At 36.6% G+C, this 17,769-nt stretch overlaps 1 protein-coding gene across 2 annotated transcripts in view; it reads left to right on the forward strand.

Annotated features, from left to right (window-relative positions):
• The first annotated feature begins 1,732 nt into the window (after nucleotides 1-1,732).
• The window catches only part of LOC144650375 (uncharacterized), a 45,728-nt gene continuing 29,691 nt past the window's right edge, over nucleotides 1,733-17,769 (forward strand). Inside the window, exons 1-4 of one of the 2 annotated variants that reach the window (XM_078510032.1) lie at nucleotides 3,950-4,270; nucleotides 4,525-4,596; nucleotides 4,756-4,799; nucleotides 12,473-12,592. In XM_078510032.1, coding sequence (XP_078366158.1) covers nucleotides 4,199-4,270; nucleotides 4,525-4,596; nucleotides 4,756-4,799; nucleotides 12,473-12,592 — 308 coding nt within the window. In that variant the 5' untranslated portion in view covers nucleotides 3,950-4,198. Of the gene's footprint in view, nucleotides 1,980-3,949; nucleotides 4,271-4,524; nucleotides 4,597-4,755; nucleotides 4,800-12,472; nucleotides 12,593-17,769 lie in introns of those variants that run through there. The other variant, XM_078510034.1, reaches the window with a different exon arrangement.

The raw sequence follows: 17,769 nt of genomic DNA on the forward strand, positions 1-17,769 counted from the left end.
TGACGATTTTCACCATTTTTTTGGGGAAAGCTTTCAGTTTGAATGAATTTATACATTATCCAGACGAAAATATCTTGATTGCTAAATTTCTTATTTTTTCATCGATGTCATTTCTAACATTTACTTTGAATATTTATTGCCAAAAGCAGAATTTTATTGACGATTTTTCTTTTTCATATGCCGCTTACATTTTTAAGATTTTGCTTTCTTTGTAATCTAAATCTGACAGATATCATTAAAAATAATTTGAAGATAAATAAAATTCATTTAAAAACGTGTCGTTTGCTTATGATTTCCCATTCAGTTAAAACACCTATCGAAAGACAGTAGTGGCGATGAGAAAAAAGATTATGCATTTGCATGTCCGAGGGACTGTAAATGGAAAAAGGAGTGCAAATTGCACCCACTGGTGTGAGGCTTATTTAATTACCAGTTGACTATCTACAAAGCCCAGGAGTTAAGCTTGAGACTACAAATTCAGGCAGATAGTAGCAGAACAAAGGATCAGCACCAAGGACCTCCAGATTGCAAACCCAGTGTCCTAAGCTACCATAAAAGCTCTATTAGACCCACTCTTAAATAAAACAAGATTCTCTACTCTACGTTATTTAAGTTATACATCTACCACATTTACGTTTTATAATAAGTATTTTGTGAAAATGTGTTTTTTATAAGTCCCCCCCCCCCGGCCCTTCAAAAGCTTAAAGGTCTTCAAAACAATTTTACTTTAAAACCCTCGACGAGATTAATACTACTTAAGAGCTTCTATTACGGTGCTTGTCCACGACGGCTTCCTAATGGCGTAGCTGATGCCGTTGCATTGCAGAAAACTGTGTAGTTTCTCCTTAGTTTGCAACGAGAATTTCTGTCTGAGCACAAGTAGCAGAGAAACTTTATCCCGCGATGCTCAATCGTTAATATATATAGATTTTTTTGCCGCGAACTTCAGGCATCTTGGCGTCGTGCACATAAAGCGAGAAATAATTCAGTCAACCTTCAATTGAAAAACTTGCCAGATAGTTTATATCATGATGGTTATGACATTTCCCACCCCTCCCTCCCACGCCCAACCCAATATTCCATGTTCTTTTTCCTTCATAGGTGCAGTAAGTTTTCTAGCTTTCGTGGCCGACGCTCAAAGGGGAAAGGGAGTTCGAGCGCAAAGCGTGATCGACTCCCCTTCTCCTTCCCCTTTGAACGCCGGCCATGCAAGATATTAGTTTTCTAAATGGGCACTGATTTGTGTCTACCGATAAATCTGCAAAATTGCAAAATTGAAAGGTTCTCCATTTTTTCTGGTCAGCTTCAGTACAATCGATCGCGTTTTAGTCCGTCTATTGTCAGACTTTTTAGCGAGTTATGCATGAGCGAAATTGTTTGTATTCAGCCGGTTCGCTGACGAAGACAGGCGAAAAATCTGTCTGCCCTAGAAAGGTTAGAAAAACAAAACAAAACAAAACACTAGCCTTTGGTCGATATGTGAATATGGGATTTATCAGCATGCCAAAATTAAAAGTGAACATTCCTTACGTGAAGTTCAGACCCGCTACGATAAGCGATATCACAATCGGTGATAGAAGACGGAATTAATAATCCAGACAATATCCTAACATTTCTCGACAAGGTGACCGCCTATTGGCTAGTCCTAAGTGAACCATAAAAATAAACGGCTTTATTACGTCGGACTTTTGCATATAATTTCAATAGATTTGCATATTCTGAGTACTTTACGTCGACAGACCCTGGTTGTCATAACTTTCCTCGTCTGCTTGCGGCGAGGTTTGTATACGTTCCTGTAACATTTTGCGGCCATTTTTGTTGGTGTGGAATTTGCAATCTCGCGGGAAATTTTCGCGCCAAAGTGACATTTACTTCGGCTCGTGGTCATTGCGTGATTCGTGTGACAATCGCCGAGGAATCGAAGCCAATGTGAAGGAAATCACGCCATTATAATTCTAACAAGCTTCGAGATTTGCAAGGTGAGTTTATCACGGCGGTTTTCCTGTCTTTTGTACAGCTTTAGTGTCGTTAAACTATTGAACAAGGGCTGTTACAATCTGTAAAGATAGAAGTACAAACAGATTCCGGTGAACAGAAAATATCACAAGATTTCGAACGCCTATTTCATAGGAGCTATGTTTTGAAAGTGACATTTTCTGTTTTTGGTAAACAACTTGGGTTCTATTTCTTTTGATCGAAGGACTTTAGAAAGCAAACATTTCAAGTAATTCATAGCCAAACAAGTAAATCCCTTTCTCTGAATGGGTGTTTGTACATAATATTACGAGAAATATTCCTTGCACGTACCATGCTATTCCATGAGCCCTATAATTTTATTCCAAGTTAATAATATCGTGAGTAGCATTCACAAAAGCACCAAAGTGAATTTTCACACTTTAATTCTACAATATTAACTCTTGGTTCGACCCGGTGTTTTGAAAAGGCGATCAAACATGTCTCCTCAGTGCATGTTGACGTCAGAAAAAATATATTTCCCTGATCGATTCTACAAGATTTATTCGATCTGTTCAAGGCCAATATAAAGGTTGCATGCGCATCATATTTCAGTGTACTGATGTTGATTTCAAGGTTTTATTGTAGACCACACTTGGCCCTGCTTTGTTACAAATATTTATTACTTTTTATATTGGAATTATATATGTGAATATTCATGGATCTTTAGTTTCTGAAATGCCTCACAATACCGCAAAACCAATATTAATATAACAGACAATTTTGTCCGTGAATTCTCGTAATAGTTTTGTTCGTGTACTTTTTAGTTCAAAAATAAACCCAGGAAGTCAAATTTAAGCCTCTTTCCGCTACGATCGCTGTTAGTCTACTAAACAGCAATTATTATAGCTTTAAAACATCAAAGTACGAAATATGATCGAGGAATTTTAATTTCCACGCTACCCTACCCCGGTAAATTATGTGTAGTTGCAAAATGCGACATTGCTCGCTTAATGTGATGACTTTTAATGGCTTATTTGATCATTTAGATGAAATAAATCATTTTTATAAGCGTAAACAGCGTAAACTGAAAGAAATCATGTAGCGAAAATTGTTTGCGTTACCGGCCTCTCCCAAACAAAACATTTGACCTTTTAGCATTTTTACGCCAATTAGGGCAGTGTCTAGATTAAATTTGGTGATATAAACGCAAAATGAATTCTTTTGTTGCGCACGCATGGCTATATTGCTTAAATTAATTTGTTAGATCTTTCAATTTCATGATTGGCTGATCGTTAATTTTTTTGCCAACATACAAATTAAAAGAGTCGTCCCTTTCATTAAGTCAAACCTTGGAAAAATTATTTAATATTTCTTCACATTTTTGTCATACATACGATTAAACAACAAGTTATCTTTTACCCAGAAATCATGTCATAGATCCAAGGCGACATCTTAAATCTGTCGCTGTTCTTGAAGCTAAACATGTTTGCATGTTTCTCTCTAGTGGGAGAAATGTTTACAGAACTCCGAACGAAAAAAGTTAAGGGTTTTTTTAGTCTGTGTTGAATTAATATTATTCAAATCCCTCAGACTGTGACGTATTTTGTCAGAACACTTTTGTTGTCCGCATATTTTCTGGCCACCTAGATGGTCCTGATCATGATTGTGCATATTACCTCACAAGTACTTTGAAGGCCAATAAATATTTTTTTCACGCTTTGAGAAATGTAGCCTTCGCGAAAATAGTCAGCAAAAACTTTGAGAACTTTGCCGAACAGAAATGAACTAAAGATGAAAAGACAATTTGGAAAAGTAAAATGATCCGTCATTTCTTCTTCTTCTTTAATATTCCTCTTGTTATGTTTACGAGGATCGTTAGCTTTGGATGAAAGATTTTTGATGTAATCGATTTTTTATTGCGGAAAAAGAAATATTCGCTGCCATTGTTTCGACCGGCTTTCTTTCCTGTACGTGGTCGACGCGGGAAATATTGTCATGGCAACTGGTGATTTGACTGACAAGTTTGAAAACCAGTAAACCCGTGGGAGGGTCAGAAAGACAATTGTTTGTCACCGCGCCGGAAAACATCTCGTTCGGAACGGATTCTTTCGAGTTTTTCGGCACTTTAATCTGACTTTTCGGTTCTACTTTTGAAAACACCTTCTTTAAAGCAGAAGTTAAAAGACACTGGCTTCATTTCGCTGGTAGAAGCGTGTTATTTTGTCAAAGTGAGCTCGTATCGATGATGGCGTTTCGTGGACGCGATTACAGCGAAGACTCCGCTGCAAACCTCCTTCGTTCTGTTCGTCAACAGGTGAGCTATATTTCGTCGTTTTACGTAATTTTAATGTGATTTAAATCATCAGCATCTTTTTTTAGTTGATTATAATTCTTGGATTTGTAACTGTCGTCGTTAATTCGTGGAATTTGAGGTCGGATTAGCGTTGTACTTGGTATGATACCCCAACCTTACGAACTTAGCTTCCATATTTTGTCGTTCCAGAACTGAACTTAATTAGCGATCTAGAGCTTGTAAACACACTCCACTTTTCTTGTCTTGTTTGACAGGAAGCTCACTATGAACTGCTTACTCGAGAACTGGAACAAGAACGCCGAAACGTCGCCAATCAGCTAGAAAAGGTAAGGGGAGAATCTGTTTTGATTTGCACAGAGTCCGGGACAGAGTTCATGCGGGGAAGTTGATCTCGGTCGTTGAAGCATTTCAACTTCAAAGAACGGCTAAATACAGCGCAGAATTTTTTTTAATGGGATTTAACGTCACTTGTTGTTATATTGCAGTGTAAATATGGCTCAGAGACAGCTAGTGTGAGTTCCATGGGAAGGTTAGTTTATATTGCACATGAGTTTTGTATAATTTGAATTTTATGTGGGACCTTTGCGAGTTCAGCTTGAAGTGCTAGTACAGCCTTCGGCTCACTGCGGTGCGTATAGAATTCGGAGTTGTTTTTGTGTTTTCTCATTGTTCCTTCTCACGTTCTCTTTCATTCGACTGTTCGTTTAATCATAAAATGCAAATATAATTTGCTTGAAAGTTATGGAAAATACACCATTATTAAGGTAGGTCGAAAACCAATGTCATTTGATTTCGCTCACGCACGGCGGCGAAAGGTGAACTTGAATTCATGTTTGATTAAATTAATGTTTATAGCAGAGATTTCACAAATCAGTGAAGGATACTTTTAGATCTAGATTAGAAACTCTAAATTTTGTTGCTGTTAATTGTTCCAACCGCAGGGATAAGCTAAAATATTCACGAGACCTGCAAGTGCACTATCATTCATTCAACCTCCTTACATAAACACGCAAGAGGTTCTAATTTTGAAACGGAACTTCGTGTATCGAGTTTCTAAATTTAGTTTACTACTCGTAGTTTGTGGTGGCATTTTTTTATTTCCAATGCTGTATTTTTGCTCGTTCCACGTGCGATCTGTTGTTAATCTCGTGGTGTTTATAATATTTCTGTTTTCCAACACCAAGAATTAAACCCAAGAGTTAAGACATATAAATTCTGTGGTGATTGATTTCAACTTCAATATGGAAAACTTAAGCTTCTTATTAAAAGCTTAGGAGATATGTAAAAACATGATAGTTAGCAGCCCTTTTTAGAACGCAGTTATTTATTTATACTCGCAGATTTCGATGTAAACTTCGAAATAAAATTCCCCATGCGGTACGCATTTTAAACGAGCAGGTATTGTGTTTACAAATGTGACTGTTCTTGAAAGTAAATTTGCTGTTTCAGTGCCAAGTTCTTGATAAGTTTATGGAAATCGAATAGCATTTTTCCTGTGGAACTTTTGTTGTAGTTGTAATCTTCGCAAAGCGGCCAAATTTATCTTTTTCCTTTCCCCGGTCTAAAACGGTAATGAAATCTTTTTGCGGTCTTTTACACATGGAATGTTCGGAAGTGTGAAATATTTTAACTGAGGTGTCAAATTGTTGACAGTTTAATAGAACTGACTTTCCAGATGGCTAAAGTACAGTATAGTAAACTAGCTTCAGGATAACTACAGACGATATTAAATATGCTGGATAAAAATCAGTGATAACAACAAATTAAATTAACACTATAAACAGCTTAGTAGCCGTTTTGAATGCAAAGGTTAAGAAACAATTGTTTGGTGTAATTCCTTCTTTGTGAATTTTTGATAGCATTTTGACCACACAAACTAATTGGGAGAACCGTAAACTTTTACTGAATAGTTATTTCGGACAGCAAATAAAGTTGCGGTGCAAAAAAACTCAATAAAAAAAATCATTTAAATTGATTGCATCTCATTTACAAGTTTTTCTTTTAAATTGCAAAGTGTCTCAGTGGGCAAGGTGTTTCATGATAAGTCTCCCCCAAATCTGTCATCCTTCAATAATTTCTTTTTGATTTAGGTAGGGCAAGCATTAACATCATTATTTATAAAACTTTGATCACAAAAGCTGCATTTTGATTGACCTTGTACCGGGCTATGTAAATAGGGTTTTAACTTTTGTTGGCTTTCTTTTAAGAAAGATGTTGAAAATGGCTGGTTCTTGTTGACATAGTCTGATAAAATCACTCTTATGGTTAGTTTGGGGGCATTCAAAACCTCTTATGTAAACCCAGGCCCCAAGTGAGGGTTTACATAAACTTTTGAAACTTTTTTCTTACCTAGCTAATTAGGCCTGGTGAGCATGTGTTTTAAATCTCTTTCTTATAAATATGTTATTGTTATTAAAATTGTATCCTGATACAACTTGAATGTTTGGCCAAATGTTTCACTTTAAAGCCAGTGTGCATTTTACCAATTTGCTGTTTTCTTATGGTCAGACTATGTAGCTATGATCATGGTGCTTTTATTGTAAAAAGTTGCAGTGTGGGAAGGGGGGAGGGGGTCTCCCATATGAGAGGCCCTGTTAGGGGGGGGGGGGTCTTTATGTCCCCTGTCTGAATTTCTAATCTTTTCACGTCACTATTTCAAAAGGTTCGTATGTCGCTGTCGGAATTTTGAATTTGTCCATAGCCACTGTTAATAACGGAAATGTTTGAGTCCGAGGTGCATAATATAAAATAATGTGTTTTTGTAATTGTGTCTCCAAAATATTTCTATTCTTGGATATGTCAAGTTGATTTGTTGGCACAGAGTGAGTTTTCGACTTTGATTTTGGAGAGCGAATCAGTTACATGTGACACCTAAGAAGACACCTTCCTAGGGGGACTGTCTGGGGGCATGCTTCCCCAGAATATTTTAAAAACTGAAGTAGCTAAGACGTGTTTTCCTTTATTCTGAGCGGGCACAAAGAGAACATGGAGAGAATTATTCTTATTTTGTATTAATTAACTAATTAAAAAAAGTAGCAATTTTCTACCTCAAAATTAACTGTCAGAGTGTAAGATTGCATTTGTTCAACGCACGAGAATGGTCTTTACAAAATACAAGATGGGAATACAATGGGTAAATCTACAAACAAGGCTATTTTGCCTACAAGCCTCTTAAAAAAGCGCCAATGTCACTGTCAATTTTGCTTTTTTCTTAATGTTGCTCTACTTGTAATTTCATGGGAGCATCTTGTCGTTCATCAACATTTTAGCTTCATGTCCTGGTTGGAATTTACCCCTAACAGGGCCGCATATGAAAGTGATGGGAATGCTGGTCCTCTCCCTTAGGGGTATTTTGTTTTTTGTTTCACCTGGGGTGTTCAGGACAGAATGCTAATATTTACAAAGTAGCCGTCAAGGTGCTACATAGAGATACACAAGAAGAAACAAAAAGTTAATAGGCATGAAAATGGTATCTTTTAAGGGTCAAAAACAGCTTGCTTGAGCTATGTCTAGATTGGTCTCCTTCAGGGATTTAATTTGGAATTTCTAAACAAGCATCCCCGAACTTTGTATCATATACGGTATTCTAAATCAGATTGTATTTGCCGGTGTACTGAAACTTAACACCAACGTAAAGGCTGTTACCATGGAAACTGTATGATCCTTATCGTAGTTGGAAGCTGTGTGCATCTGTTTTAGTTAAAAAAATTTGAAAGGCAAATGATGTATCATGTTTCATAATAAGGTAGAGAAAAACTAATCAGATAAGTAAAGTGAGCTTATCAATGGTTGAGGTCACACTTGGGTTTTTACTGTGGTAAAAGGCGTTAACTATGGTAAAAAAAGGTAAACAAAGTTTACCAAGGTGAAACCAATTAGTCGACTCTAACACTTTCCATATGGCGCCTTGACATAAGTATGTCACTCAAATCTCGAGTAGACGACAGACGAGAATACATATAGACATTCCTTAAATGTTTCTTTTTCCGTTCGCGTGACAGTAGACGTTTCTCAAATGTTTCTTTTTCCCTTCGCGTGACAAGAAATCCGCCATGGATCCCGAACGCGTGATCGCTTCGATTGCAGCTCTTCTTTTCCTGATTATTGCGCTTAGAAAAGTTCAGAGATTTAGGTTTCTGGCACTTTATTTTCACGGCGAAAGAAAACAACGTAATCTTGCCAATTCCCTACTTGCAACTAGACTGACGGCCAGATTACGAGAACGGAGACAAAGAAGAGCTTTGGCAAGACGCGCGAGGGCGGCATGGGCTTATCCAAGACCACAGGGATGGTTTGAAGAAATGTACGGCAACCCAGTCTTGTCTACGTTGTGGAAAAATGACTTTCGAGTCGCTAAGGAGACATTCGATTACATCTGTCAGCTTGTTGGGCCAGAAATGGAAAGGCAAAACACTCGGTTAAGGGCAGCCATTCCTCTGCCCAAACGGGTTGGTATTGCGTTATGGCGACTGGGAACAGGAAACTCATACAGAACCACTGGAATCACTTTTGGGCAAGGGAAATCAACCGTCATCAAAATAGTTGAAAATTTTATGGAAGCGTTAATTAGTCATAAGAACGAATTTATTCAGTTCCCTGAGGATATCAGAGACGTCACGCAAGCCATAAGAAAAATGGAGGATATTGCTGGCTTCCCAAGCACAGTTGGAGCAATAGACGGTTCCCATGTTTCAATTAAAGCACCTCACGTTAACCACGAGGACTACTTTAACAGGAAACAAAACTACTCAATAAATCTTCAAGGTGTCGTGGATGCTGATGGTAAATTCATAGATGTTAGTACAGGGTGGCCTGGATCTATTCATGATGCTAGAGTTTTGCGATTGAGTTCTCTATACAGGTTGGCTGAAAACAATTCTATTCTAACGGAACCAGTTAGACGTATCAATGGAGTATCAGTGCGTCCCCTTTTGATAGGCGATTCGGCTTATCCTTTGCTTCCGTGGCTGGTTGGCCCCTATCCACATTCCAGACAGCTGAATCGTGACCAAAGCAAGTACAACAAGGTCTTAAACAAGACCAGAGTAATCGTTGAAAGGGCATTTGGAAAACTCAAATGTCGCTGGAGGTGCTTACTAAAGCCGTTAGAAGAAAACACGTCCAAAGTTCCCCGCACCATACTGGCCTGTTGCATTCTGCATAATATTTGCATTTTGCGCGGCGATGAGCTAGATGACAACGATTATTCTAGTGACGACGACGATGATGATGACGATGGTAATGCACCTGTTGCTGTCGGACAGGGGAGGATTGTTCGTCAAGCACTGACTGCTTTCCTCTCTGCTTAATGAACTATTTTTAATGTGTTACTGTTGTCAAGACAATTCAGTTACACATGGATTCGATCCATTATTTGATTGAAAAATCAAAAACGTAAGATCCAAGAAATTTTGATTTTTTTAATTAATGGTGGCTGAATTATATTCGGATACTAAGTGCAGTGCATCTACAGTTTGCTTATTTGTTGTCTCCTTGTTTTATTTGGCGTAGGAAGGAAAATAATAAGGCTGAAAAACAATACGAGCGATTCTTTTGTTGATTTGTATTGATTAATATTTATTCTTCTTGAAATTTTGTTGGACATTTCCCTGATGGTTATTAAGCGCGTTTTACCGAAAAGATATGCTCATTTCTTAAATTGATTATATATAACCATGTAAACAGGTACACAAGAAAATTGTGTACACTGAAAAGTAACACAGATTAAACCGAAGTTATCATCTCTCGTGTAACATATTACATGTCTTGTTTGTGCTAGGTTCATACTTTTCTAGTTTTGTTTTGCAAAAAAAGCAAAGTCCATGCCTTAATAAAATAATGATCAACAAATCAATCCATCTTGTCCAAGTTCTTCTTGGTAAATATGTGACTTCTATCTATAAATCAGCTTTGTCAAACTGGAACTGAACTAGCATGTCTAATTATACAAATTCAAAAGTCTGGTAAAAGTTACTTCTTCAAAATTTGTCCAAGCTCTCGAATAGCACCCAGGACTAATTCCTGGGTGCGGTTGTCCGACTCCCTCAGGTAGTCAAATAATTGCTTTTTTTCTTCATCTGCCTTCTTTAACGCCTCTGTTTGTGCCTTGATCAGTTCGGCGTAGAAATCATCCTCTTTTTGCTCTTCATCTTCTTTAGCTTTCTTCTCGCGTCTCCGTGATTTTGATTTGTTCTTTTTGTTGGCTTCCGGCTGCTTCCCTTTTTTACTTTTGAAAAATAACCTTTCAGACCTCTCTAATGCCTCATCTGATAGGTCAGCCTCAGCTGGCAGACTTCGTTTTCCTTGTGGCTGCTGACAGGGGCCCTTTTCGGTGTTGCTTCTACGCCTGGTGTGTGCAGAGGATAGTGGAGAATTCTCATTTATTTCGGAACCTTCACTATCGTCTTGGCTGGCAGTAGGACCACTGTCCCCACTGGTAGAAGGACCACTATCCCCACTACTTGCGCCAGCCGCAGAGGTGCTGGGACTGGGAGTGGACTGCAGTGTTCCTGCCTCTATAACGTACTTAGGGTTCACAGAATCCCTTGTACCCCAAAGTTGATCTAATTCGTCAAATTCTGGAAAGGATTTGATGTCGTCACTCCCCTCCCCAGTCATCTTACTTTTGTCCTTTACGGCTTTGTATTTCTTATTCAGGTTGTTTATTTTATCTCGGCAATTCTTCGCTGACTTGTCGCAAATGAAGTTGTTGAATTCTTTACTTTCAGCAACAAGTCTGGCCGCAATTTTGTCCCACATAGGCTCCAAGCTTCTTCCTTTTTCTCTATTCTTGAATTCTTCACCATAAATCGCTATAAGGAGCTTGACTTCTCCGTCCGTCCAGCGATTGCGTGACTGCTCGGACGCAGGCTTAGAAGTTTCTCTTGTTTGGCTGCTTGTTCGCCCTGTTGGAAGACTTTCTCTCGGAACCGGGCTCGAAACAAATTCAGCGTGCGAATAATAGTTTTGGAATGCTGCTGGAGGGGCCACCGTATTCAGTGAAAATTGTGTTGCTGGTGCCAACTCCGATTCAAATAAGGGATAATTTTGCCTGCCGAATAGATACGGTCCATTTTGAACCACACGGTCGTTGGGAAAGCCACCAGGAGGTATAACAAAACCATGTGATGGTGGGATTCTGAAATTGTAAGTGAAACGGTGGATTTAACATCGTAAACTAGCCCACAGGTAAATTGCGGCTCATCTATTTTAAGGACCGATCGAGCCATTGCATTTTAGTATCTCACATTGCTAGAATTGAAGCCCCGTTTAAGAGGACATAAATCTACATTTCCCTTACCTTGAATTGAAGGAGAAGTTGTCAGACATGGCTCACTACGTTTTAAAAAGTCGAAGTTTGACGAAGGTCGCGTGCTTCGAGTTGAAGATTGCGTGCTTAGAGTTGCTTCAAAGTTGGCGCAATGTTCGCTAAATGAATGTCAAACGACAAGACAAGCTGTCGGCTAAAACAACAAAGTTCAGATAAACACGCGATAAACCATATCATTTCAGGGAGTCTTACTACAGTAAACTTTGCTTTCATCCTGCCGCCATTGCCAACGCGACATACTAAACGTACAGTATGGTAAACTAAAAAAAGCTGGTCACATTGCAAAACGCGTTTACTATAGTAAACTTGCCTTTACTATAGTAAAAAAAGGCTTAGTGTGACCTCAACCAATGTGCTGCATGTTAACTGCACAGAGGTTAACACAACTCTTCAAATCCAACCATCAAAGCAAAAAACCATCTGTGAGGGAGGTATGAATAATTTGGGAACAGATGGGACACATAGTATTACATACAGGTCCTTATCTCTGCGGTTTGTTTACTGATTTAATTATTTTGACCAATATTGTAGCTGCTTTCATTCTGTTTCACTCCCTGAATACTGTTTTTATTCGATTAAGCGCGCTGTGTGTTTATTGCATTTTTGGACATTAAGAGTAAGTGCTTATTCGAAGTGTGTGCTTATTTGAAGCTTGGCACTTACTAAATTTTCACCATTTCAGCAAGTAGTAAGTTTTGCAAGAAAACATTGTTTTGCAACAAAACATGAAACGTGTAAATCCGATAACTTCGCTTTTAAACATTCCGCATGTGTTGCTTACAAGTCCACCTAAACATTGTACACAGCAAGCATAATCTTTGCCAAGGAATGACAACAACAACAAAATGATTTTGTGTCTTTTTGGTTGACAGTTCTACAGACGATTCCTTTGTGTGGCGGGGAAATCAAGGTCCAGGAAGTATTGGCGATGAGCAAGATCTGTCAGACAACGAGAGTCAACTTAGTGGATCGGCTCTTGTTGACTCGTGCTTGTGAGTTGGAAAAGCAAAATTTTATGTCAATGTATACTGTCAATGGTCAGTTCCTGGTGTATGAGAGTAAGCTAGAATCTTACTCCCAGTCATGGAATTCATACCATGCTGTAACACAAATGCTAGGCTAGAAGATGACAAATTTAAATTAATTAGCATTATTATATTAAGCATTTTACTGTACATGTGAGAATATTATTTTTATAATTGTTTATTTTTTTTCATATGTATGGATGCGAGAGTTATAACACTGAATGCCAGTTGATAACCACTTTATCTTTTGATCACAAATTGGCCTTTCTTTATAAATGATTTGTTTTTTATTTGTTTTATTCATGGGTGCGATGCAGTGGCTGGATAAGGCCACTTTAATTTATGCCTAAATGGTGTACAGCGTTAAAAATTGTTGTTAGCAGTCGCATAAAACTGCAGCACTCAGTGTAAACTTGATTTTCTGCAAGATCCCAGTGGCAACCTCCGAAAATAACTAGAAAGCCATTTAATAAGAGATTTATTACCTGGGTGATATGTTACTTTGTCAAAAATTATGCCAATGATGGAATTTTATTTTACTGCACATGGTCCAGGGGACTGAGATAAGTACATATATCAATTATTATTAATAATTACAGATTGTAATGTGGGTATTTAAACTAGTTTCATGTACCACTGATTACGGTAACAGTTGTACAGTCATTTTAATTTATTGAGCTACGCATCTACAGTTACTGTTAGTAGTAGTATGTTCAAATTGGTGATAAGGGGAAAATTATTTAGTAATATATCCTCTGGTTCTAGAATTTATGCTGTTTTAAAAAGCTATTATAATAATATTATGATACTATAGGCTGTTAAAAATATATCTGAAGAACTTTCCCAGGAGCCAGCTGGTTGTTAAAAATAATTTTAATATTGTTTTGTTTACAGTCATGTGGACGTCTCAAAATCCTGTTTTAATCTGTTCTAGAACTTAAAATATACTGTATATTTCTGTGTAAACACGTCCTTAATAATAATACCGGTATGCTAAGTTTTGATAATATTTTGACCACCTGAGGTGTGGAAAAATGGACATGCTAATTTTTGTACAAAACCAAAAATGCAATCTGATACATGTGTATCTGTAATAAATTAAATATTAGTTTTATTCAAATAAGGAAAAACAAAGCAACATACATGTACACTTATATGTAACAACTATGCTTACTCTGATTTTGGACTTGCAGGAAAGATTTTTGAAGGTAAATGTTACCCTGAGATTGTTTGATTTTAGTTTTAGAATTTATTTGTTTAAATTTTATTCAAAACTCCCTGGAGAGCATAAAACATTTAAAATTTCTATCTAAAGAAATTACCTCAAACTGAGAATTTAAAAATCTGATCGTGTTTATATCAGAACTCTTGGAAGGAAATAATTTGAAAAGAGAATTGATTGAAAATAATGTGGTACTAAACATAGGTCTGAAACCAACTGTATCTCAGTCAGGGATGCAAGGTTTCTTCTGATCATGATTCATGAATGGAATTAAAATAATTATGAGCAACAAAGCAACATACACTCATATGTAACAAATATGCTTACTGTGATTTTGGACACACAGGAAAGATTTTTGAAAGTAAATTTTACCCTGAGATTATTTGATTTTAGTTTTAGATTTTATTTGTTTAAATTTTATTCAAAACTCCCTGGAGAGCATATAACATTTAAATTTCTATCTAAAGAAATTACCTCACAGTGAGAATTTAAAAACCTGTTCTTGTTCATATCAGAACTCTTGGAAGGAAATAATTTGAAAAGAGAACATAGATGTGAAACCAACTGTATCTCAGTCAGGGATGCAAGGTTTCATCTGATCACGATTCATGAATGAAATTAAAATAATTATGAGTTACTAGAGAGAAAAACAGTCTGTAGAATGTTTGATCACCTGTCTGAGTCCATTGAATGTCAACACAGCAGCGGCACAGTTTTTCAGGTAATATATCAAACACGAGAGACGGTGTTTTATCAGGATATCCAAACACCGAGTCTAAGAGAGTTGAAAATACGGCACACAGCAGAGTATTTTTGATGAAATTCAAGGTGTTTGGATAGCCGATGAAACACTGTCTCAAGTGTTTGATATATCTTCTCAATCGAAACAAAAAACTGCGGAGTAAACAGAGAAATAAAATTGTAAGAATCTAAGTATGCAAATTAGACCTGGGTATCCAAACTTCCTTCACGGTTATGATTTTCTTTGTTTTAAATTTTTTTATGAGTTTGAGCAGTTTGAATAATGTTCCTCACAATAATCAGTCTTGTGTTAGTGTGTGTTGATGCCATCTAAAATTTAGAAACGTTCCTTTGAGCTGTATTCGTTTGTAATTTCGTTTTATTTGCTAGCTGCTAACTTCCATGGCAGCATTTCTTTAGTAGTGGGTAACTGATTGTTTTAATTTCAAATGGAAGCTAAGCTTAACATAATAAAAAACTCGCTGACTGTGTACTAAGAAAAAAACCTGACAAGTACAAATAACATTGACTAATCATGTATGGCACTGTAAGCGTAGAAATTATTTAAAAGAGAGTGATTACACATGGGCAAGTTGATGTCATACATGCATGTACATGTTCATGTATCTGAACTCACTAATCTTTTTCTATTTTTGAAATATTGTACTTGTTAGAGCAATAAATATACAGTCATGTTCAATATGTTTTTGGAAATCCATGTAAAATGCTTTAAAGGTAGCTTAACAAGAAAAAAAGTGCACATGTACATAAAAATTATTGGATTTCAAGTTGTTAGTTTGGTAAAAATACATTTGTAAATGTATATACTTAGTTAGATACAAAAATGTAAATAACCCTTAGTTTAAGGAAATGTTTGAATATTAAATATTGGAATTGTTTTAATTAACAATTATTCGCCGAAGGCGAAGTGATTATTCAACAATAAACAATGAGCCTGAGGCGAATAATTGTTTTAGTATAATTTTCAGAGGTGAATATCAAAACCTTCTAAATGACAATAGAAAATTAAACACGAAAACAACAAACACAAGCTGCCAAATGCTCGCTTGCATACATGTAAACCAGTTTAATTCATCGAATGAAATCGTAATTTACAACAAAGTTTTAGCAATAAAGCGGAACAAAACAAGCACTACGAAAAAGATAGATATCTGGTACCTTTGTTTGATCGATGGTGACTTCTGAGCAATTGTGTGAATCCTCTTGAAATTACTGGCTCCAGTGAGAAGTGAGCTAAATAATGTTTTGCCAGTCGATCTGACTGAGTGCATGGCCGCTGCGATCTCCAGAACCAACGTGTTTATGATCAATTCTAATGCCTTGAAAACCATCTCTTGAAAATATTTTCGGTCCAAAAGCCTTGGCAGTTAATTTGCAAAATTCCCCATGTTTTAAATATCCAGGAGTTGGAGTGATTTCTTTTAAATGAGAGAAATCTTCATTCAGTAAATGCCGCCATGTTCACTGGTCTTGATGGTAAACGTGGCATAGCTTAGAAGCCAAACCTTGAGATGCAATATTCACCGCCTAGCGCGGTGAATATCTCACCATAGTCCAAGCTTCTCGACCAATCAGAATTGAATTCACCTCTGGAAATTATACTAATAGCACATATTATAGTAACTGAAATCACGGTACTACTTTCTGAGTAACATCTTAGGAGTACAAAAGAAATATTTAAGGTGGTATCCTGATTTCTCAAACCTCCAATTATAATCATGAAAATTAGTTTAAAAATTAAGGAGCTCGAGAAATCTGGAGTAAAACTGCAGCAAATATACACCTGAGGGAAGGGTAATGACTTTTGGTTTGAGTTATTGGGAGGTTAGAGAAATTGAGGGTTCAAGAAAATGGGATTTCACTGAACTTGTAGGTACACGAACATGTATAAATTCTATGATAATGTACATCTTATGCTTGGTAATTCAACTGTTTTTGCCTGAGGTGAAACCCTAACAGCTAGTGTGTGACAAAGAAATACATGTAAAATGATACCCTTGTTGTGTGACCAGGTAAATTTATGAATCAAAACTATTGATGCATGTACTGTCAACATGTACAATGTACATTTTATGCAATATGCTGTACCGCACAGTCCAAACTTTTAAATCTGTGGATGAAACCCTAGTTGTGTGATCGTGCATGAATGTAAATTGATGAATTAAAACTATTGATGTACTGTCTACATGTACATTTTATGCATTATGCTGTACAAGGCACAGTCCTAACTTTAAATCTGTGGATGAAACCCTATTTGTGTGACCATGTAAATTAATTTTATGAATCAAAACTATTGATGTATTGCTACATGTACATTTTATGCATTATGCTGTACAAGGCAGTCCTAACTTTTAAATCTGTGGATGAAACCATAGTATGTGGCCATTTAAATGACAGCTATTGAGCAGTACTTTCATGTGGTTCTCTTTTATTGTTGTTTTTATTTTAAAACAAGCCCATTCTTGGGAGGAGTGAAAAGATTAATCACAGGGATTAAAGGATTAAGACTTCATGTAAATAAAATAATTAATAATTTTGTGTACGAATTTCTAACAAGAGTATTTGTTAAAGTTCACTGCACATGTTTTCACTTTACATAGCTTGTAGCTTTGTCAGATGTGTGCATGGCAATTAAAGCTAGTCATTAAGAGAAAAATAAACTAAAGGCGTAGTCATTTGTAGAAGTAGACTATCGTTAAGCTACAAAGTACATGTAAACTTACAGTTGACCATTGAAGTGCAAACTTACAGTTTTTTACTGTGTTATTGTAATCAAGCCATTTCCAGGTTGCATGTAATTGTTTCTTGTTTGCAAAACCGTACAAGTACAGAGCATGCTAGTGAAGATTTCCTTGTGAAAGAATTTCTTTATATAATAATCAAATTTCCTCAAGATGATCTGCTCTACTAAATGTACTTATAGAAATCGTTATTAACATTTTTTTGCATACTGTGCTTTTGTCAGTCTGGTTTCTTTATTGTCCAGAGAAGATGCTAATTAATCCACACGGTGGTCTTTGAATATTTAATATCCTTTGTGTGTTTTGTCATTCTTGTGGGAAGGAAATTATTCCTTGACAACTTGTAGACCATGGTTGATATTTTTGTGGCTTGTTTAACAAGGCTATCGAGATGATGAACTGAAAAATAAGATATTATT

The sequence above is a fragment of the Oculina patagonica genome, chromosome 4 (assembly GCF_052425735.1).
Source record: "Oculina patagonica isolate OP01 chromosome 4, crgOcupat, whole genome shotgun sequence".
In the NCBI taxonomy this organism is placed as follows: Eukaryota; Metazoa; Cnidaria; class Anthozoa; order Scleractinia; family Oculinidae; genus Oculina; species Oculina patagonica.